The sequence below is a fragment of the Lates calcarifer genome, linkage group LG24, assembly GCF_001640805.2.
Source record: "Lates calcarifer isolate ASB-BC8 linkage group LG24, TLL_Latcal_v3, whole genome shotgun sequence".
Classification (NCBI taxonomy): Eukaryota; Metazoa; Chordata; class Actinopteri; family Centropomidae; genus Lates; species Lates calcarifer.
In genome coordinates this window covers 13,419,631-13,444,422 of record NC_066856.1, presented here as the reverse complement: position 1 = coordinate 13,444,422, position 24,792 = coordinate 13,419,631, and the positions used below count along the sequence as shown (strand labels likewise).

At 39.4% G+C, this 24,792-nt stretch overlaps 2 protein-coding genes across 4 annotated transcripts in view; both read right to left on the bottom strand.

Annotated features, from left to right (window-relative positions):
• The window catches only part of insig1 (insulin induced gene 1), a 255,924-nt gene that overhangs the window by 27,220 nt on the left and 203,912 nt on the right, over nt 1-24,792 (bottom strand). The window contains exon 1 of one of the 3 annotated variants that reach the window (XM_051066890.1): nt 799-802. The exons of the other annotated variants lie outside the window; for them this stretch is intronic. The gene's annotated coding sequence lies outside the window, so the exon portion shown is untranslated. Of the gene's footprint in view, nt 1-798; nt 803-24,792 lie in introns of those variants that run through there. 3 annotated transcript variants of the gene reach the window in all.
• htr5ab (5-hydroxytryptamine (serotonin) receptor 5A, genome duplicate b) lies at nt 3,434-10,179 on the bottom strand. The gene is made up of 2 exons (XM_018695339.2): nt 9,406-10,179; nt 3,434-6,252 (listed from the first exon to the last, which is right to left on the bottom strand). Exons 1-2 carry the CDS (start codon nt 10,111-10,113, stop codon nt 5,920-5,922), a joined length of 1,041 nt encoding a protein of 346 aa, XP_018550855.1. The 5' UTR covers nt 10,114-10,179; the 3' UTR covers nt 3,434-5,919.

Genomic DNA, 24,792 nt, shown 5'->3' with positions numbered 1-24,792 from the left:
CTGAAAAAAATGAACAGAAGGAATGATAATACGTATGCTGGTCCTTACCAAAGTACCCCACGCTCATGCCAAAAAATGACATTACCCATTTCTCAGTCTCACCCTCAGGCTGGCTTCCTTACCAAGCGAAGTGCCTTCACTCAGCCTTAATGTTGCAGTTTCACTGAACTTTGCAAACTGTGCCATTTTAAAGCTCGCACAAAGCAAATATGTGACAACGTTGGAGTATGTACCAGCCTTGATATGTTTCCAGTTTTAAAGAGCACCTCATGGCCTTTCTCTATACATTTTTTCTGAATAGGTGGCTGCTATACAGAGAGTTATCTATGAGTGGTGAGGCAAAGGCCAGCAAACTTGAGGATGTTTCAGGACTCTCTTGGTACTTGGAGGAAGAACAAATAACATCTGCACTTGCCTTTCTTTGATGTAGCGCTTGTAGACACCCTATATAACCTGGGTGACTGAGAATCTTTACAGACATGTACAGAGCTTTCTTTCACTGTCTTGGTGCCATAGCAACAGAGCATGGAGCAGTGTTGGTTTATCTTCACTGTACTGAGGAAACATTGAGGAGCAGGGGAATCACCTGCTTTTGCCTGTGATTCTCCTGCAACAGAACGACTGAATACCAGCACCGTAACGCTGTTCTTTTACTTCTGTGTGACTGTGCCTGCATCTTATTTGTGTTTGCATGCATGTGTATGTCTGTGTCTGTCTACCTGATGAACACATAGTGAGACTTCCCACAGCTTACCATTTACCCACTCGGTGCAATCACCTCCCGAATTAGTTTGCTCATGATTTCCAGCAGTCTCAAAATTACAACACCACCTGCCTCATCTCACCAGGAGTCAGCCTTTAGGCTCACCTATCTGAGCAGCATCTTTTTTTATTTTTTTATTTTTTTAACTTCTCTCAAAGGTCCTTCTGCTCTCTCTCCATGTCTGCACTAGTTTAACCAAGTCCACTGGGGTGTAAAATTGAAATGCAGACAGCCAGACAACACAAAAGATTTTTTTTTTCTATCGGTCCACTGCATCCCAATAAAAAAATCATATTTAGTTAGGATGTACGGACAGAATCTTTTGAAACAAATTGTGTGGACACATTGTAGCATGCCACTGTTACCACAGGAGGATGTATTACTTTTTTAGAAAGGCTATAGAGGCTGATAGTGGTACTCCAGAGTGCTTCCATTTAAAACGTCATGGGCTTATCCTAATTCATCAGTGGCACTGTAGCACAGCAGCATCTGCTGAACCAGTTTGAGATGCTTCTCACATACATTGTATTAACTATTCATGGCCTGGCAGAGTGAGTTATTACAGTGAATGACAGCGCCGGGGTCAGAAGAGAGAGGAAGCACAAAATCTAGCAGAGCGTGAGCAAAGGATCAATGTTCAGAGCAAATAGGCGACATTACTCATGTTTACAATCTCCAACAAAAGACTGATGACTCTTAGTGGTGCTTTAGAATTTTGATGGCAGTGTTTCCCTCAGGTTTCAAATCCTGTCTTGTTTTTCCTTTTGAAGCTAAAAGGAAACTTTATTAAAGCAGTATTTTTTATTCACACCCCATATGCTCAAGACCCTGACTCATGAAGAGATTTTTTATGGACTGTACAGCTGTTCATTTAAAATTATGGGTGCATTTTATTGTTGTTTAGCTTTCTTTTATATATCTGGAAAACATGGTGGGAAATACTGTTTATGACAGCTGAATTGTTTTTGCTATTTGTCTGAGTAGTCACGACAAGACAAAAATCCTTTCATTTAGATAATCCCTCTTCACTGGCTTATTGAGGAAAGATTTAAACTTGGAAGAAAGTGGATGTTTCACCTAAATTTGACTGGACTTTTTTAAAGCCATGCTACTGGCATTTCCCTGGAGATGGCAATGCTGGTCTGTTGGTGTGTCTCCAGCTCCACTTTGGTCCAGGATGAAATTTTTAAACACCTGCTGGATAGGCTGGCATGAAATTCTGCACAGACATTCATAGAATTATCCTAATGACTTTGTCAGCTGGGTTTTCCTCCAGTAGTTTTACTCAAATGAACATGACAAACATTACACCTGCTAAACATCAGTGTTAGCATGGAGACGTTAGCATTTAGCTCAAAGCACCACAGAGCATCAGTATAGCTTTGGAATGTTTGAATGAGTGTGGCTGTTGACTTTTAGTCTGGCTTCTACTTTTGTAAACTGGCATTTTTTCTTTTTGTTTCCTGCAGCTTTTTTGTTTTCCCTGAAAATAAATAAAATATGCTAATTCAAAATTTATATCATGCAATGTTTTGTTAGCTTGTTTGCATAGCGTATGTATTTACAGAGAAAGACAAATATAGGGTAACATTCTTGAATATATTTCTTCTTTTCTGTTCAGCCCTGAACATTAACAGAGTTCATGCATAAAAATATGAAAGAAGGAACTTAAAAATCCAGTAAGCACTGTCCATCCCTGCTCTGTCTCAAGGCAAAGAAAGGTTTATCAGCTTGTATCTCCTCCGGAGTATTTTAGAATATCCAATTTTCCACTCTCCTACAATCACCTCTGTTTTGGCCCGAAAACCTGAATTAAAAGTGAGCAAGGAATAGAGTGGAGGGTGAGAAAGTCAAGAGCGAGAGCTCATTCAGATCACACATACATACACTCGCTCGGATCCACAGTCCTGCTGCGCAGTTTCTATTTGGATAAAACCGAGCTGTCACAGAATAACAAGTGGAACGACAACAGAGTCACACAGTCGACAACGCCTCGCACAGGAAGAGACTGAGCCCACTTTGTTGTCAAGATAAGACAGACGAAGCAGTGCGGGACATCTGCTCTTGTCTGGACATTCTACTCTCCACCACATGCCCTTCACCTATTATGTATAACATTGCTGCTCTAAGTGCTACCAGAGGCTAGTGCTGGCAAACTGGAGATGTCTTTGCTTACATGTAAACTGGCTAGGATATCACAGTTCTATGAATAAATTAAGAAAATATGTGGCATAGAAAAATCCTAGTGCAGATATGGACACAATAGATGCAGTTTACAGTGTTAAAACTTATAAGATAACAATATTTAGTTATTAAAATCCTCACAAGTGTCTATATTTGGCCACATATTCCATCTGCTGTCATATCTGTGTGGTGACAGAGTACATTCTACCGCTGTGCATGTGTCATGAGGTGGCTTGTTGCATCTATTTCTGTAGCTAAAGGGTTGCCTTGCCAGAGGCAACTGGTTCTAATCCTAAGTCAGTTTAGCCAGGCCGCATTTTCATGCATGCTGTCTTCCCTGAAAACACAGATGGATGTGCCCCTTTGAACAGCAGCAGGCTCACTCCTGGCTCTGAAATGTGCATGCTGGCTGTAGCACAGTAGAGAGATAGGGCCTTCATAAGCTTTCGCGTCAAAGTGTCAAGCTTGACAAATTAAGTGCTCGTTTATTGTTTATTATGTGTTTTATCATCTATGGCTTATGTGGAGTAAACATGCACAAATAGAAATAAACACACTGACACAGTTACACATGATGGACCATTCAAAATTCCACTACTTTTATGTTTGTTTGTATTTTTATGGGTATGAATATAAGTATAAATTTGCAAGAACTGCCTCTGACAGAAGTAATGGTCCACATCTTTCACCTCCTTTGAACATGAGAAATGGAAACAGGGACGCATGGTAAACAATACTTCTCTGCAACACTTTGCATTTCCTGAGATGGGTTGTAACATAGAACAAGACCTAAGAGGGGCGAAGGGTGAATAATCAATCGTCCTTGGGCAATTTGGAGAGCAGTGAGAAATAAGTGAATCCTACATAATGGTCATGCAATTAATACATGAAAGAAATGCCAGGCGAGAACAGACCTGTTTCACAAGTACTGTCATTTACTTTTCCATATCTGAAACAGTGTAAAAATAATGATTATTTTTTCTGTCTATATTCCATGCATTTCATTATTTACCACAGAATACTGTTGTGACTCGAACAACCATTACAAGTGGTGGATTAATTCTCTTTTCACTTATATTTATGTTTCCTCATTGGGATACATTACTCTTACAACTTGATGATGTGGTAGAAATTATTTCTTTTCTTTCTACATTTGAGACTATTTCTTTTATGGATATGAAAAACAAAATATAAACCATTCTTATTCATAAACTATGTAATTTGAAGTGTGTAAGTTTTTAATATACACTAATGTAGAAGTACAAATCAAAGAAAAAGGCTGAGGCTGAGGAGACCATATGCAGATGAATTATTAATTAAGCCTGAATTGAAAAATCTACATTTAATACTGCTGTTGTCTTACAGGCTTTGTGTGCAAACATCAGTTTAGAAAAAAGGATCATTTTTAAATATTCTGTAGTATTAAAGCCACATAGCACTGCTGTCCACTGAAAACTAAGTATCTCTACAGCATTATCTTTTCATGAGTTGAGTAAAACACTTATTTTCACTTTTGCCAAGCATCATTTTCTTACTTTATCTGAAGAATTCAGTATCACCAAATATGTGGTTTTAACTGGACAACAATTACAAACTGTTTGAACAGATGCACAGCTGCCTCTTTTCCCATTAAAAAAAAAAACACACAAAAAAAAAAACAAAATCCTTTGACAGGAGCTCACTTACACTTAACACACCTATTTTCTGAGGATCTGTTTCTCATGCTTGATTCCTAACATATATCACACAACAAAATAAAGGTTCATTTATTGATTCAATAGTGATGAACACTTAAGTACAAAGTGGCAATTTGTGCAGGGAATAGGAGAGTCATATAAAAAAATTGAGAAAAACCCACAACTAGAAAACATAATTAGACCAACCAAAATACAAGTTTTATGTGCGGAGCCCATTAGGGATATTTGTATTGCTTGACATTCTTTTCTACTCCCATACCTCCACAGCTGCAGTATAACACCATGAGTTATACTTTAAAACATGCATCATCGCAGCACTTTAGCATCCCCAGACAATGAAGCAACATGTCCCTATTTTTTATTTTCCAATTTAATTCTTACTGTCTTCCCAGACAGTTGTTGTGATAATGCTTTGAACAGGTTTACACCAGTCCACACATCTTCTGTATCTCATAATGACTTTATTTATCTGAACTGAGATGTGATTATTTGTGGCTGCAGTTACTCAATGATGCATCCATCCAAAGATGATGGAAATAATAACTTAATAACCTGTCCTGCTATTTTCCTGCTATCAGAAAAGGCGTGGGATTGTGTAGGCGTATGTGGAAGGAGAATTGGTGTATAGCTAGTCAGTATCAGGGGAGAGATTGTTTCTGCAAGTATGTATGAATAAATTGCATGTGTGAAGCCAGTGAGTTCATGTGTACCTAGCTATATAGTGGAGGTCTTGGAACATTTTATCGCTTTACTGGAGGGATTTCAGGTCCTATAATCTTTCTTTTTTTAATATTCGAATCCATCTTTACCTTGAAATTGTTTCTACCATGATGAGTGTTTTGTTGTCTACTTCTGGAAAACAATCCACAGCTTGTTCTTGGTTTATTATTTATGAGGTTCATTTTGTTCAGTTCTAAAGATTGTTCTTGAACATTTCTCCCAGCTGTACTTTGATGACAGGATTCCCAGCAGCCTCACATATGATCAGTGTAGTCAGTATTGTGTCCGCTCCTGCCACAACACAACCAATTTATTCTTCTCTTTGTAGATACAGTACCTCAGATGTCTGTCTCAGTCCCGCTGTGAGGTTACCTCAGCGTGGAAATAAACAAAACACAGCCTAAATAGAACTTACACATTTTGACTTGAGACACAGTTTATGGTTATCATCCATCTGGGGGATGATGGAGTGACAGGTTAGTCCTTTTCTATCTGGAGGAGTAACACTGTGGAGTGCATGCTGGTGTAGTGGGTCACCCGAGCGTGCCGAGTGTCTCAGCGCTGCCGGGAGAAGAGGTTCCTCAGAGCGTTGTTGTAGTTCTTATTAAAGGCGGTGTATATGAGTGGGTTGAAGAAGGAGTTGGAGTAGCCCAGCCACAGGAAGATGCTCTTCCAGATGGGCGGGATGTCACAGGAGCACAGCGGCACAATGAGCTCGGTGATGAAGAAGGGAATCCAGCAAAGAACAAACACGCCGATCAAAATGCCGACCATCAGTGCCGCCTTTTTCTCCTTCTGCTCACGCCACGTGTCCCCATCTGTCTGGAAGGTCACGGTGGCGTGCCTCACAGTAAACACCATCTGGGGCTGCTGTGTTTCCTCCTTTACCTGGGAGGTAGCCGATCAGAGAATAAATCACTTACTCTATTGATTTGTTATCAATCAGACAAACCTGGTTAGCATTAGAATTGGAAAAGCAATATCTTTAACAATATAGGCCAAAGAAAAGCAATTACTGAAGTGAAAATTTTGTGCCTGCTCAACAAAAGATGGATTATAGGCTGCTGAACAGAAGTGTGAATCAACAGGTGGATCAGCAATCCAAAGCTTATTCTTTCTTTTCATACACACACACGCGAAACAGAGCATAAAGCCAGAGCTGTGTCTTAATCTGCATTATTTTCTCGCAGCCCATTTCGTGCCATTTCACAAACATACTGCACAGCCAGGAAAAGGAAGAAGAAAATGTCAACATTAATCTGCTGACTTTCTCTTCTCTTATTTGTTGCCTTGCACAGCTCAAGGCTGACTCTATTTTTTGTTTATCAGGTGCAGTCGTCCAGGTTATTCCGCTTCCTAACAGCTTTTATAAAGACAAACCAGCCTTCTAAATGTGCTGGAAATAAAGCATTGTAGACTAACACTCTGAACTATTGTGTTATGTTCAATGTTTACACAAGAAACAGCACCAGGATGGAGGAACTTGTTCACTCTGGAGTGAATTTTGTTGAATCAATATGGGTCAGCAGGGCCTATAACTGATAAGATGGATGAAGCAAGTCCATTTACAGCAGAGGCCAGAAGTTAAAAGCATAGTGCTGTTGGGAAGGACGTTTCAAATTCAATGGATGGTTTAAGGCACCTCAACATTATATACTAGATGGTGCAGTAGCTAAAATGGGCACTTAACTGCAAATCCTTCTTTTTACAGCAGATCAATGAGGTTATGATGTGCCTTCAGCCCTAAGAAACTGAGACTCACCTTAAATGTCTCACTTAAAAACTATATCTGTGGAGAAATCTTATCCTTTCCCATTACCTGATAATCTTTTGTAACATGGTCTCCCTAAAGTCAATGTGCCAGCACACAGGAACATAAACACTATCTTCTGTAGTTATTTCTGTGCATTTCTCTTTTATGCATTTGTTTTTGTCTTGATACATTTTTATACCGTATGCCTTCACCCATGAACTTGCACAGTTATGAGGCCACCTGCCATTATTCCCTCATCCCGAGACAACAAAGCAGATCATTTGTCATTGCCTTCCAGAATGAGACACATAACAATGTTTATTCGGTTTCTTGCAGAGAGTTAAATAATATCCGTTCATTAAGTATGTATTAAGGCTATATCTTCTTTGTTAAATCAGTAGACAAATTGAAATATCATAGAAAAGGTTGTGGTCTGGAGTTACAGCACATTAAATAACAAGTTGTCATTCTTACTGTGGGTGAAGGGAAATAATAGAAAGAATAGAGCTAGCTTAGAGCTAATGTTTGTACAGTCAGTACACTGGCTGTGTGATTATGAAAACACCGTAATGTTTCTGTTTATGTATGAATTAAACAAAAAAGATATAAAATGCTAATTAGTGAGCTTTAAAGGTATTTGTAACTTTGGACAGAGACAGGCTAGCTGTTTCCCCTTGCCTCCAGTCTTTACGCTAAGCTAATCGTGTGATGTCTCTAACTTAATGCTGACAATGTGTCGAAGCAATCTGAACCACAGTCTCCAGTGGGATTTTTTGATCAGGGCAGTGTCGTGCTTGCAGATATAGCAGTTTTTTTTCTGTCTTGTGAATTTTTCATCTCCCTCTTTAGAATGTTAAAAGGGTATAAGTGATCAAGAAGCACAGACAAGTGTACTTAATATGTTGAAGGTCAGGTAATTCAGCCAGAAAGCTAGACAATGTTAACGTTTTATGGAATCTAAAATGTAGAGATAGAAGCATCTTTCTGTTTTCATAGTTGTAGTGACATGAGCCATTTTCTGAAAGTACATATTTTTGTAGTGTTATTACTGAAGGTGGCCAAGAATCAGTGCATCATACCTATCAATACATTCTATTTCTGGTGTGGCAAATGTACATTATGTGTGGGAATGTCTTTATGTCTTTGAGTGGGTGTTGTTGATGGATGAGTGGAAGGGGTTTATTATCTTGGATGTTGATGCTACGGTCATATCACAGCTCAGTGCAGGCACTTTGCAGGGCTTGGGTGCATAGACTCTTCAACATATGCTGGGAATTGATGAAAATAAACTTAGGCTGGGTAATGGGACACGTATAATACGACAATAAGTTGCCGGTACGTCTGTGGAAAGCAAAATTAGTAATAAAACATATTCCATTTAATTGCAATAGCTACAAGAGTGATTGCCTGTGTAATGAAACTTGACATAAAAGTCGGTCTACCAAAGCAGTAAAAGACAGGGCTAATTCATTCACCAATTGTCACTCCATGACCATGTGCTCCTATTTTCGGGCCAACTGACATCACATTTGTATAGCTAAAGCGTATCTTGAAGATGTGGGAGAAACTTCCAAGTACACTGATTACATAAATGAAAAGAAAAAAAAACTTCCATGTCTGTTTCCTGTAGAACAGTTTTTCCTTCTGTGTATGTTTGCCAGGTTTTCAGAATGTTCAGACACTCATTGCTTTTCATAAGCAGCCTTTCATCGACGAAAGAAAAAGATGTCTACTCTAAAATGTCTAAAAGTACTGTAATCTCTATAAGACGCATGTTTTGGCGGGTTTCAAATTGCATTTCAAACCATCATTTCAGGTGAAAAGTGGGCGCAGATGCAATTTTCATGGGGAAAATTTGCCTGATTAAATGTTTGCTAATGCTTGCGGAATAGATCTAGACCTTTGTGTCTGCTGATTAGAGAAACGCCAAAGCCAGGAAGGTGCAGTGGCCCATTAAAGATGCTGGAGATGGTATTTATAGTCTTCCTACCTTCTGCCTATGCACATTAACAAGCTGGTGGTGATGAGCAGGATGGCTTCAATTATTTGTCCGTATGCTCATACATCGAATACTTATGTTTCCCTGATTACTGGTGAATAGCTCATCAGCCAGAATAATAAATAATTGTACAGCAGCCCATATTTGTGGGTCAGGGGTATCAGCTAGTTGCAGGAAGAGAAATATGCATCATTTGATATAGGAATGGGAGGATAATGATATTGGGACTTAAAAGGACAAGGGGTTATTATGAGAAAATGGATTTTAGAAAAAGAAAATGAATAATCACCTCAGCCATGGGTGTGATTGTGTTGGTCTTGCGGGAGCCAATCCGAAACTTGGCAGCCTTGTAGATCTTCCAGTACACAAACAGCACCACACAAAGAGGGAGGTAAAATGCCCCAAAGGTGGAGAAGATTGTGTAGGACGGCTCCTGGCTCACTTGGCACTTCATCCCCTCTGAGTAGGTCTCCCCCCAGCCGAAGAGAGGCGACAAGGAGATGATGGAGGACAGCAGCCACGTGAGCGCAATCATCACGTTGGAGATCTTTTTGCGCGTCTTGAGCGTGTACTGCAGGTGCCTGGTGATGGACCAGTAGCGGTCCAGCGCGATGGCTGTCACGTTCCAGATGCTGGCCGTGCAGCAGAGGACATCGAAGGAGATCCACACCTGGCACAGCACGCGGCCCAGCTTCCACAGCCGGCCGTTCAGCTCGTGGACAAGGCTCAGGGGCATGACCAGGGCAGCCACCATTACGTCAGAGATAGCCATCGAAGCCACGAGGTTGTGGGGTACCCGGTGGAATGTCCTCACCCTCAAGATGGTCACCAGCACCAGCAAGTTCCAGACAAATGTGGCCACCACCAGCATTGCCAGTAAAGTAAGAGTGAGGACGCTGAAAACGGAGAAGGGCCTGTAAATGTTTCCCCCGGAGTCATGGCCATCCAAAGCTCCGCTGAAGTTGGCTGTCAGTACGCTGGTGTTGGGGAACGTCATGGTAGCTGCTCACGGCCCCGCAGCCAAGGGCCAAGACGATACAGAGACAGTTTCTGCAGACAGATGATACATTCTACAGCAGGGGGAGAGAAAAGGAAGACACTGTTTTAATGTGACTATTACATGTACAACTCTCACATCCAAGAACTGTTTGAATTTATACAAATTATATGCAATTCAACAACATATACAGACAACATGTATAGGTTAAACATGCAATACTCACAAAAACAGTGGCTTTTACTGCTGGGTTTGCACCACTGCGTAAATGCACTAGTGTACATCACTGTGTCATTCACAAGAGAGGCAGTTTAGTGATTTGCTCACAATAGTAAAAAGCACTTGAGTTTCTCATTTCAGCTGTCAAGCAACCTGCCTACAACTTTCAAGTGCAATTTCATCTGCTGTTAAAAAGGCTCAAAGGTACTCTGGGACATCTCTGGGTCTGGAAAAGACCATAAATATTCAGTTTCATCATCCCACTACTGTCCTTTGATTTGCATCAAAGTCAGGCTTATATTGCAAAAATTAACTGTTTTAAGCGGAGTCTTTTGTTGTATATTAATTTGGGAATACCTAATTTTCATATCCAATAGAGAGATCCCTCTGTTAAGTATCGTGGAGTTGCATGTTTTAAGTCGTTGCAACGAGTAGCATCTATTTTCACTTTAAGTAAGAGTGTCTGTTGGAAGGATACTCTACATTAACATGAGATTGTCTCAGTTTCAGGCTCAGAAAAAGAAAAGATTTGACATGCCAGCTTGGTCAATACATTTCACAGGAGAGGCTCAGCAAGTTGCAAAGTCTCCACTACACGATGTTCAACAGTGCAGAAACAATGAATCTCAAATCACCAACCACTTCTACTCTTTGTCAGATGGATGTGTAAAGTTTGGTATGGACCATGGCAAGAGGCATCATTACATAAATCATCTATTGTATGATTCTGCCACATTAACAAAGAATATTAAATGAAAAATGTGCAAAATCATTTGACTAACATAAGAAATCCATTACTTTGGCCAGAATACATTTTTATGTTAACTGAGACACATCTGACTCACAGAGCATCAGTTTTAGCAGCATCACTGGGGGCATTAATGATTTCATGCATCATGTTTTGGAAAAGATATTCAGATGTGCCTGATTTAACAATGTCTTAAGATGCTAATTTGAATTATTAATCATAATTTATTATTTATAAATGCACAGCTTAAACTTCTGCTTCTGCTTCAGCATCTTCCTACAGCCTACTCTTGCTTCTAACAATCCTTCCAGGCTTTTTAAAAATATAGTCCACATTTTCGTATCTTGACCCAGTGTATCTGCCTTTAAAGAAGTGCTTTACCCATGATTTTTAATATTAAATATGATCATTCATTTTGCATGTCTCCTCATGTGACATTGTCACAAGGGGGATCTGGGTGACTTGCTCAGGTTTTTCCCAAGCCTCTGGGCACAGTGCAAGTGTCCATAATGAGTGCAGCTAATGCATATAATTCAGTCAAAATAATTGGCCCTAATTGAGTTTGATTTAAATTGCAAGATTTACTCAATAGGATCATATTCTTAAAGCTGTCTGGTTCCTAATGACATTACTTTTGGCTGTATTACTGAAGCATTATTCTACCTCATGAATAAATCAATCAAATGTTTTTTTGAATTTACAAGGACATGAAAACAAAAAGTTAAAAAACAGCAGAGCTCCTCATGAAATGCTTTATTCATATCTGTGTTTACACCCAGGAGGTTGTGTCAGATTGATCTGCTTGTTATCAGTCACCGGGCTTTATCAATAAGGCCCGGCGGTAGCAACAACAATACGAGCCATGTCCCTGTCAAGCGCAGCATTTGTGTGACATGTGACACTGTCTCTTAGCATCACAAACTGTGCCCTCTAATCAAAGGGTCCAACCAAGCACACCGATAGGCCCTCTGCTCTCTCTTCTCCCTGCTCCTATTAACAAGCCTAATAGCCATGAAATTGGACAACCGTTATGAGGGGAGCAGGCAATCAAACATGCAGCATTCAGCAAAGCAATCCCCACTATTTCTCTAGTGACATCACAGGCCAGGTGTCTCAAACAAGCGGCTGTCATTCATTCTGTGACAGACAGACACACACAATGCAGAAAAACACATGCAAATTTATATGTATATAAGTGAGAAGAGTGAGGAAGGAGACACTGATAGACAGGAAGACAGGAATCACATTCACTGATGTCAAAAGATGATAACTGAATACATTTAAGTCTATAGTCTAGAGGGTTTTTTTTCAACAGTTGTGTGGGTAAAGTGTCAATTCAGGTCAGCTGCTGTCTTCAGACTTGCATGCCAGCTGGTTCACTGGGCATATTTGCTGGAGAGCCATGTGGGGATTTTAGAAATCAAACAGAGGACAGAGGGTGATTAACATCTCATTACCTATAAGAAGGTCTGTATGCTCTTACTTTTTAATGCAAGTGTGGGAGAACAGAGGTGGAAATGATAGTTCTAACACAGAACAATTTTCCTGGTAGAGCTGCAGCAAGGAGACATGTCATTATGATTTAAAAACGACTAAAGTAGATAAAGTCCTTTCTGAGCCTCACAAGCCTTTGCAAGAAAGCCACACTGCACCAGATGCTGCAGAAACCAATACTGTTTCATTATTTCATGGGTGGCCATAAACTCAGATTAATGTGTTTTGCATGTTTTTTTTAAATGAGTTTTCTTTGCTGAAATTATTTCCAGCCAAAGCCTGGCTCATAATGTAATCCCCTCAAAGTAATTTGCAAATGTTGTGAATATTTGCTCTTTATTTCTGCTTCTTCTGTTTATAATTTCTTCTTCTTCCTCTTCTTGTTTTTTTACCCCTTCTATGCAATTAGCCTGCTGATAAAAACAATTTTCATCAAAGGCTACCAGATGATGCAGAATCAGTTTTTTTAAAAGTGCTTTGACATCTCAGTTCCATTTCATCTTTGTGTCCAGAACGCACTGTCACAACCTCCTGATTAAAAACTGCAGCCAGAGTATGAATGGCACTCTCTTTGTGTAAAGCTCTCCACTCGGAAACGGTTGTACGCTCATTTGTTACACAATTTTCTCCAAGGAGAGTTTTTTTCTTTCTTTCTGTGGCTGACATTTGCAGCTGAAAGGAGGGAAGGTATGCTGATGTGTCCTCTGACTTGGGCGATGTCAGCATAAAGCAAACCTTAAACGGAGTGGCAATCCAGCTGCGTGTTAAGCAGCCCTAGCACTTTATCTGTGGTTTGGTGGAACATGTTTTCAGACCCAACGCAGTGTCTTTTTAGAGACATATTCAAACCATTCAACCATTACTCACTGAAAAACTAGATGCACATGTGCTTTATTTATTGAAAATCACACTTGAGAGATTGAACTCCCCAGAATAATAACTTTACCATTTAAATATTTAGGACTCCCCATGGTGCTTCCTTGTCCCATGAGGTTTCCTGTCTGCACTAGACTCTGGCTGCAGATGATAATCGGCCAAGACACTTGTTACACAGCATCTCAGAGACGCAGCCTGACTTTTACACCCTCATCTGGAAACGCTGTTTCTTGTTAGAAAAGAAAAACTCGGCGGCCAACGGTTCGTATTCGGAAAATTTGAACTCACCCCATTAACAGTTGGGCACAAAGCAGTCCTGCTCGAGAAGATCTCTGCTCGGTCCTAACCTCTCCATCGAAATTCACTTGGCTCGCTCCTGTCAGCGGAGTGATTGAAACGCCTGGGCTCAGTCAGTGTTGATGACAGCACAGAAACACACCTCGCGCTGAGGATACAGAGGCGCTGGAATGAACCACGCGCCGGCCGGAAAAAGGGGGGACTGAGTCCAGCTCAGATGATAAACACTGCGTTTTCTGGGCATGTGTGGTGTTGGTGGAGGAGGGGGGGGTGACTCGTGTTGCGTGATTTTTTGCGTGCAAGCAACAGCTTCCTTTGACAGAGGCGTGAAAGCGCGCGTGAGGACGATGCTTCTGTCTTTGTCAGACTCTTATTGCTTAGAAAACATTCCCTCCATCTAATTAGTCTTATTCTGCAGTGATCAGAGGTGGCTCGAGCAGACACGGATCCTGCTGCTTATGATGGATGATGATCCTTTCACGTGGCCACCTATGAAACTCCACTAGCATCTCCTGCCGAGGTGATAAATTCATATTTTCGCGCAAAGTCGTTCAAATCTAATTTATATGCACGAGCGCGGCTATGCACAACTTGTAATCAAGTTTCCTTCCTATGTGGAATATCCAGACACTTCCTTTATTGTCTCGTGACAATGTCCTGAGAAAATCTCCCTGGATAATTAATTTAATTAAATCATCATAGTCTGCTCAGGTCGCTTCCTGCACTGAGACTCCGCTTACAGGGATAGAACACTCTGTGACTGTTTAGCAAACCATCTGTCCATTAAGAACCGGCTACAAAGATGTTTTCATTTGGAAAACAAAATGATTTCACTTATTAATGTTAATTACCTTCATCATAAACAGACTTGTAGCTGTATAGAGATCAGGAATGGCCACAAGGGAGGCAGGCCTAAAAGAGATCTATGATTCCTATCAGGCTTTATAATGTCAGGCGCTCACTGTGAAGGTAACTGACATCCAGCTGTCCTATAATATGATACAGCACCAGCACAGAGCAATGCCCTGACTATAAACTGACTGCTTAGTATCACAGACACACCATGAGTCCCTACAGCAGCTGATAATAAATGGGAAACTATATAAAAGTTGATGTTTCAGCACCATGGGAGGCTTGTTCATTATCATCACAGAGGGGAAAATGCTTGTATTTGTTGCAGCACTAACCTGCATTAAGTCCCATGTTAAAACACTACATGCACTTGAATTTCAGCTGCCACTGTGTGTGTAAATGTCACAACACCTCAGCAGCCCTCCGAGGGTGCGATGAGTGTTTATCTAATTGTCGCTCATGTTAGCACTTGCCCCCCCCCCTAATCCGTGGGATTTGTTGGAAACATCTCCTTTAAGAGGGGCAAGCGTGGTTCAGTAAGTAACCATGAAATATGCAGCTGCACACATGTAAAAGGCACACTTGGAGTTTACCCCCCCCCCCCCACTACTAGCCCTCCTCCCCACTTAGCTCCCTCATACAGGTGATGCTGATGCACAAAATCAAATCAGCTTAGCGGTTGCTCGTGCAGTCGCTGCTGAATAACCTGCTCTGCAAAATCTCATCTTGCTAATTATAGGGCTATGAAGGTATTAATGCAACCCATTTAAAGTGTCAGTGCAAAGCGTTCCTTATTAAAACAGATGACATACTTGCGCTTCCAGCTGTTTAGCTGTTTAGTCTCCATAGTTGATGAAAATGCACTGCAGCAGTCTTAGATGAAAACACTGGAAAGGGCTCATATCGTGCAGTGTAGTCTCTGAAGAAAAAGTGTGAGCACTAATCAAGCTTAGCATTTAGCTCTTGTCACTGGGAAAATCATACTGTGTGCCGTTCTGAGCAGATGTGACTCACCTTGCTCACACTAAACTCAAGCATCTCACTTCCTCTGCTCTGTTCTCTTGTTTTTTTTTATTCTCTCTCTCTCTCTTTCTCTAGGCACATTACTGTAAATCACATCCCTGACCTTGTCCCACCAGACTGGTCTCATCCCCATAAATAGCTAGTCATCAATTATTCCTATTACTACCAGAATTTAACACTGTCAGCAACTATAACTATATGTCGCAGGGTCCTGGAAGATGACCAGGGAGAAAAATGTGATGCGGTCTTGGATCAGGGACTTCGCTGGTAAACCTGCCACATAAATTCAGTGGTGTGCCCGTTGGTCTGGCCTGCAGTAATTGTACAATGACTGATTGAATGTTAAACACAGAGAGACATGGGATCTCACATTAGGGCACTTTGTGTTTGCTTTATGATCCCACAAGGTCACATGTGAATCACATCCTACCTGTAAAACCTAGGCTGCTCTTGTGAGGCAGTGTTGTGATTTATTTAGTCTTTCAAGACTTCATTGGTGAATTTTTTTAGAATCTAGTAGAAGTGCAGCTCCCCACCACTTTTGTAACTGTAGTGTTGAGCTGTTTATTGGCAGCTCAGTGTTTATCACATTATTAATTTCACATACAGGAGAAAAGATTGTGTGTAAGATGTGGGGGGAAAAAACAGCTAAACTCGTGAACATGAATCACAAATTCCTCCACTGTTCTGCATACAAGGTTGATGCTGTCAAGCTCTACTATCAGTCGCCCCTGAACGTTAATGATATCTGTCTGCGCTGTACCACCCACACCTAATTACAGCATCAGCGTGTGTCAGTAGCTTGAAGGGCGGGAGGAGGTTCAGACAGGCAAGGTGTGAGGTTGTGATGTGCTGAGGCAAGAGCACTGGCCGAGTAGATGAGGGAAAAGAAGAAGTGGTTCAATAAATTGTGAAGATGGAGGAGCGGAGGTTCCGTTTGACGGTCTGTTGGCAGACTACACAGGGAGCAGAAATTACTGCACATGAGCGATGCTCCCAACTTGTACTGAATGCTCAAAAAATATTTTTTAAAGGTTGAATCAATGTGACAATGACCTCGGGTACAAGATGATTGCCGAAGACTGCAGCTCTCCACGTTGCATCAAAAGTGTTCTCTCACCTGCGTATGCAACATTCTATATACAGTATGTATAGCTGTAGGCAAAATAATAGGAGCACCTGACAGTATACTGCAGTGTAGGAGGTAGAAAAATATCATTTTTGTGAATTAGAAAAATGTCAGTGTCTCAGTCATCCAGGTCATGGTTATGCAAGAGTAATTGAATTGAGAGCAACTATTCTTTTGCATATATATATATATATATATATATATATATATATATATATATACATACAAGGAAAACTTTACTGTACTGAAAGCATTATTTTACATTTGTATTTTTTAACCCGCTAAAATGGGAAATGTTCTTGCCAGAATCAAGAGGTGTTTATTTCGTCTTACTGTCCAACACTAAGGACCAGTATATCAGTGGGTAATCTGAAGATATTACAAGTACAAACAGAGCAGATTGTGTGGTTCTTCAGTGTGGATTGAGATCATATGTTGTTGCCATGCATCCAAGCCTTCCCTGGCTTGATATTAAAAAGACATTACTGTATTCATTGCTTGTTTTTAGTCATGCTAGCTGTGTTCCCAGAGGATGAACCCTACTGACTTTTTAACCCACTGACTTTTACCATGAGGTTCACATTTGTGATTTTGAGTGAAATGTCTCAACAATTGATGGATGGATTACCATGAAATTTGGATACTGGTTTTCTCAGGATGAATTGTAATAATATTGGCAATCCTTTAACTTTTCCTACAGTGCCGTTATCAGGTGAAATTTCAGCTTTGTCATTTTGCGCATAAATCATAAACGCTTTGCACATATGTCTCTGCTGTACTTTGTTTTTAGTGCTAATCAGCAAATGTTAGAATGCGAACTTATTAGAATAAAATGGTGAACATGGTAAACTTGCTTTACATTACCATGTTAAAAATGTGTCTGTGAGAATGTTAGCATGCTGACATTAGCATTTACCACCACTGTGCCAGAGTACAGACACACAGAGCTTTGGCATGGCTTTGGCAACTCATATTCTTGTAATTAGAAACATCATGATGATACAAACTCTATAGATTTTATACAGAAACACATATACTGTAATGATTTTACTCGATGTGTGGCAGAAGGTCAGTTCAATGGCCTAAAACAAGAACAAACTCCGTCCTATGTACTGTCATTTACTGTGCAATGTATGAATTCACTCAAAATGTATGTCTAGTCCACTTTTAAGATAATATTGAAAAAGCAAGTTCATCATTATGATGATACTTATTATCATAGTATTACTTATGTTCTCTGAGCTTCTTCCTGTGTTGCATCTAATCCTGTCTTTAATTAATGTCAGTATGAATGTAGCTGTGTGTTGTATTGTGCTTACCATTGTGTAACTGTGAGTTGTATGTAAGTGGTGCCAATTTTTATTGTCACTATGAATAACTGCTGCGTTACTGCAGCTAGTAATAGGGATTCAGACAAACACACAAGCACATTTTTTTTCACACGCTTTTCTTTAATTGGTGAGTTGTGATCTTTACCACTAACACCCCTCCCAATCAAAAATCCTCTATTTCCTCTCTTAAGTTGCTCTTGACGCACACAGTCTTTCATTCCACCTTGGCGATCTCCCCTGAAACGTTTGGCTGGTTTTTTAGGTGTTGCACATAATACAGGGGACAGAGGTGTCCTTATTGTGCAGGAATGATCTTGATAAATTGCTCTGACCCTGTGTGTTGCTGTGAACTTGCCAAGACTGGAAGTACTGTAGCAGCTTGCTATGTTACTAGAATTTCAAGCTGCTGCAAAATGACAGAATGAGGTTCTTGTTTTCTTTTCCCTCAAGGACACTTTTCAGAGTAATATAGGAAGAATGGTCAAAATGTTAGTGCAAGGCCATATGATGTGTTGCTGTCAACATCACTTTGAGTATACAACACTTTTTTCTTCCAGCGCTTATTTATTTATGACTCCCCACACAAGCTAAGTGACCGAGTGAATCTGAGAGATGCTTTTACTACGTGTCTTAAAGTGTTATTTTCCCTTGCGGTGTGTGCTGTTATTTGTCAATTGATATGTTGATTTTTAAAAAGATAAAAATGATTGCTTATCAGGCATGGAGGGATTTATTTACCCCTTTCTTCTTGCATTTTCAATGAGCACAATGCAGATGATATATTCAGTCTTATTCACACCTTTCCAAAGATGACACATTGAGTGCAAAGCATTTCAAAACACAATGAGTCAGTGCATGAATTGTGAATCTTCGGTCACTTAGCTCCCAGAGTGAAAGGCATAATGGACGTCTGACAAGACATGAATCCACATGTCTTTTATCCTAAAATGAACTGAACTCCCAATTCATACTCTCCAGGGAGAGTTTATCATCCCCTTCAATAAGGCTTTTAATTCAAGTGGTTAAATGCAAGTTAGAGTCAAAACACTTTTCTGCACAATAATCTCCTTTTTAAGCATAAACTGATGCAGTTATTTTCCATTTTTAATGTTTTAAAAAAATCAGCTCAATCCTGTCACTAAATACCTTAGATAATTCCTACCCTTTGAATAATTGAAAAGAGTAACTTACACATAAAACAAAAGCTAATTTGATCATTCTAATTTAATTATTCTTCAGCAATAGTTTCTAATTGAAATAGTTAATGAACAGTTGAAGTCCTTTTAACTGGAAATTGTTTAATTTCAGATCTTATGCCGCAAGTGATCCCCTGACACATCTTTTAGGTGAATAGCCTGAGGTATTGCCCTAAAAAAATAAGGAAATTAATAAAGAACTCAAGGTCACATGCCAGGAAACTCTGAGAGGAGCCATCCGTCTGCTGCTCCTAGGGACCAGCCAAGGTAAAACAGGCTGAGGCTTCATATTTCTTTAAAATGACATTAGCATTTTCAAATGCAACAATGAAGGAGCCTGGTTTAGAATTACAATAACTCATGTAATATTGCTCTGCAGCCAGTAAACTCTTTAAACACCATGAGGTTGTCCTATCTTCTCACATTGGTTAACGTGTGTATAAAGTGGCTGACACCCATCCATATACAATTTCACTGCCAGGGCAGGTTGATTTCTCCCCTTTTCATGTGTCTGGCACCTCGGCTGCTTTCCTCCAATCCTCCTCTCACCTCGCTCAGTGAAAATAAATAGTGCAGGGAAGCAATAGAACCCGCTGGCCTCCCCCTCCCGACAACACACACACACACACACACAGACACACACACATTCTTGCACACCCCAACCCGGCACGTCACATGTCATCTCAGACACCAGCCAGTGCATCGGGAGCACTTGTGTAACAGTATGAAGGGCCCTTTAATCTGTAATTTGCTGCAATCAGAGACCCTGGACCTTTGGGGTACAATGAGTCAGATACTTGAAATTGATCCCTTGCCAGACACCATTCAATGAGGGTACACTATCCTATTTTCCGTGTCTGAGCTCCTTGATTTGCCCTGTTGGTAGGCTTAATATGAAGTCACCAGTGACACATCTAATTTAGGAAGGTGAGCCTGTCTTCTTCCTCGGTCTACTTTGTGGACTGTAGCTGAGGTTTTGATCCTGGAAAGGACTAGAAGTCTATAGTTACATCACCTAGTTCTTCCTTTATTGTTATGCTCATTTGATGTATCATGACATAGAATTTTAAAATTGACACCTTGCCACACAGACACAGCTTGCAGCGTTATTTTCAACATAACATTTGCTTGTACAAAGTGCTATTTACCATATTCTTCAGCTCATAAACACATTCCACTTCCCTCCAGCTGTAGTGATATTTCCCTTGACATTAAAATGCATTTTAAACATGTAAAAACATATTGAGCGTTTAATGGAAATGCCTCTTACTTACACTTGGAGTAACAAATTCAGTTCACTCAGGAAAATTCTCATCCTAATTTAATAAATGAAGTTTCACTCACATTAGGCAAACAGAAACTCTCAGTAGGTGAATACAGCCAAGGATGCTGTTATGATATTGATGATACTGATATTTATTAACAACAAACAGCATGGTAAAGGTATTGATATGAGTGCTTGTGAAAACACCAATGTGAGAAACAGTACTCGTCTGGCAGAGCTAGTTACTGCACACTTTGCAAAAAGATGGTCAATTAACTTGTTTTTTTGTCCATTTGTGTGTTGCAGAAACAACAGTATAAACAGCATAGACATATCATTACCTTACAAAGTGGATATTACATATTTGTTAGCTAGCAGTGAACTTTCTTTCCCTGTCTCTACTGTGGCAGTTTGGTGTTGTTGCTAGGATGCTATCACTACTTTAAGGAGGTAAGTACCAGATGCTAACATGCTCCTGTGGGTTGATGTTTTTTCTCTGTTTAGTCAGTTCATGTTTTTGGGTGACAATCATCATAGTTCTGGCAGTTAATTAGCTTTCTGACGGGTTTTAGATGGTTTTTGGTCCATATAGTGCACTCTGCTAGCTGCTAAGTTTTAGTTAATGTCTCCTCACTCTGCTGTCTTCTACCACTGTGTAGTTTTTGCTCTAATTAGTTGTTTTTTCTGAGCTTCTTTTTCTTTGGTTGTGGTTTGGTGTGTGAATTATGATGTTTGTTACACTGATGATTTGCAAAATGCTGAAATATGAATTCTCACAGATTCATTGCAAGCCTGGGTCTCTTTAAGGGTAATAATATAATAATTTGCCTTAATGGGTGCAATAATGGCTTCTTAATGGGCAGTCAGCAACCTCAGTGGGTTGATGTGTCAGTTTGCCGTACTATTCTTCATATCATGATTACATCTGAAATACTTGGTGTTTTGTGGTTTATGCTGCTAATACTCTACACTAAATATGAAAAATATGCCAATCAGCAACTCTAAAGCTTATGAATTAATACATTATATCTAGTTTAAAAGCCAAAGTGTAAAAATGTCAAGCTGTGATTTTACAGGAGGTCATGTACTGGTGTATTTCTCAGTTTTGCTGTCACCATAAAGTTGCCAGACTCCATAACCTTGGTCATAGATCTGCTGCTTTGTGCCAGACTAATTTACAAATGATAAACAGTTAAGATTTTATCTTTCAATCTGATATTCAGTAATCATGGCAGCTTTCATGTTATGAACAGTTTTGGGCTATCTTGATGAAAACAAGTGAAATAAGTGAAAACAGTTGTTTGTGTTGTGCATGAAGAGTCCTTGTATTTTGACAACATTTCAATGTTTCTGAATCAAGTATGTAACTACATTGCACTTTCAAAATACTGAGTTTGTCATTCTATTTTGCAGTATTTCAAGCACAAACCATCTTCAGTTTTTTTCTGCAGGCACTTCATATGAATCTTTTTGACATAACCCTCATAAACCCCTGGGTGTGTGTGTTCTTTCTCTACTCTTTCATTTCAGAGACAGAATTACTTTGTTCAGCATGCACAATGGCAGTAAGAGGAAATAGGCTTTGTTAATTTGTGTTGACACGTTACAAGACGCTTAGACAATACAGGATTGACAAAGTCAGTGCACACAAGTCAAATTAAATGCAGGCAAGACTGACTGTGAACCAGTCAAAAACATAAACACACAGCTGTGGTCAAAAAAACTATTCTGTTGTGCAAGTACATAATGTGATGATCACACATGTGAAAAACATCTCTATCTTTTTAAAGTCATTTACAGACTGCTATAAAACCATGTTCTCTATAATTATTAATCCCTTAATTACTACTATAAATTAAAGTCTGTATCTTTTGATTAACATCAACAAGTTCCTTGTTGGTTTGCCTGTGTCCTAGAAAACCTCTGTTAATGCTCATCTGCTCTGACAGAAAAGTACCACTAATTAGTCAGATCTAGTTTTTAAAAAATCATCCATTTAAAGTCATAATTATTCCTGCAGATTTCACTCTTTGGTGTCTGCTGTCCCCATATCTGGACTGAGTGGGTCTGTGTTAAATATGGAGCAATAGGAGTCAGGGATTACTACATAATTAGTGTAACTGTGCCATGGGATTAATTAATTCAAAGCATTTACATATATTCTAATTGTCTCACCAAGCTAATTGGCATCACCATGTCACTTTTGTGTTATTTCAGGATTGTTGAAGTTTGTTTGCCTCCAGCAAAAGCCAGTACGTCAGACTTCAACATGTTGTTGTTGCTCTACCAGCTGTTTACCATGTTGAACCAGTACAATATAAATTCTTTTATTTAAAACTTCAGAGCCATCAGAGCCAAGATGTACTGTACTTAACTTTATTGAAAGCCTTGCCTTGACTGTACTATTACTTGTGTTGTTTTGTGGTATTGTTATATTGAAAATTATGAGACTCCTGAAACTATAACACTGCTGAGATCTGATTTCAGAAATATTTTGTTCTCGTAAATAATTAACCTTTTCATAATTTTATATACAAGTCTTGCAAATGGGGACTTTTGGAAGACATTCTGATTTTAGTTTCAGCAAATTCATTTTCATCCTTTCCTCAACAGAGAGAAACAAAGAAGATAAAAAAAAAATCACCAATCCCAAATGACTTTACAAATATAAAAAAGAGTTTCTTGATGACAGTCCTAATCAGATGATCTGTCAGTGTAGCTGATGAGTCATAAATCATGCTCAGAGAGCCCTGACCAGAGCTCATAGATGAACACCGTGAAATTTGCTTGAACATAAAGAACAGTATAAAGCTGTATTTTAAATTAAAATATAAAAGGCACAGAAAATGAGTTCATATGGTCATGTTTATGTATTTAGACGCTGCATTTAAACCTCTATTTGTATTGATTACTACCACCAACTCACTGTTTGTTGATTCCAACAGGCTGAAGACCACTCATTAAAATGTTACAGATAATTGATGCTCATCTGTGAAGCCGTGCATGCCTCAATATTCCAAGCTAATTTAGCTGTACCCTGCAGAGTGAGGGGGCTTGAGTGGGAGGACAAGTTGGCACAAGGTAAGACTTCTTTTCCAACCCAATCTCTTTTCTCTGCATAATTATATGAATTAAATTAATTGGGAATGCACATTTGCATATCTAGGTTATTTCTCTTATGGAGAGAAAAGTCTTTGGAGAGTATAGAAACAATTACAAGGCTGCCAGACAGTGAAACACCTCCATTTCCTCCTTCATGTCTACCATTTCCCCCAGTGTTTTACTCCAGGGAGGATTTGGCCTTCAGTACTCTAGAGGAATGATGTGATAACACCACAGTGCAATATGTTCAGGAGTCACATCCATGAAGCAGTTTAATAGACTTTGCTGCCACTTTCAACATGTAGTATCACCTGATATCTTTAAATTACTTTGAACACTTGTAGGTATTTCTAATAAATCAAGCAGAGAGGGATTTTGCCAGGGAGGAAATAATAGAAATTAAGTTCTAAAGAAAAATTGATTGGGCATGTGTAATCTGATACTGGCCAGAAAATGATGTAAGGGAATCTCATTTTCTGCTCTTGTCCAAGATTTTTTTTTCCCTGCTGCATTGTACAAATACTGGGCCTAATCTGGTATAAAGCCATTGCTATTTTTAACCAACTAAGCTGATGCATTATGCTGTCAGAGGTGAAAAGATTACAAGACTTTCCAACTCAACTAAATTTCAATATTTGAAGTTACTGTCAGTAAGAGTTGTAAAGTTTGAGTGTGCTCTTCCAATTCATCTCTATCCTCTCTTTTAATACAGTAATGCTCTCCAAAGTGGTGATGATAAATTCTTACAGCAAGGGCTAATCATTTGGTTTATAAAATGGTCATAAAATAACAATAGCAGAGCCCATGGTGACATCTTAAAATGTTTTGTAAAAGAGTCCAAATCCCAAAGATATTCAGTTTATCATAGTACTCAAGGAAACCATAAAGTATTCACATTTCAAATTCTGATTTGCTTAAAAATTACTTGAATTATTATCTGATTATCAGAATAGTGGTCTGATTAATTTTCCCAGTTAACTAACTGATCAGTTAATCATTTTAGCCCTACTTATAGCAAAACCTTCTCACAGATTTCCCCATGATGGCAAAAAGATTGCTTTAACTTAAATGGAAAAATTTTCTTGACTGAGTGGCACCATCTTCACTGCAGGCAGCTCTGTAATTCCTGCATTTCCAAGCACAGTAGA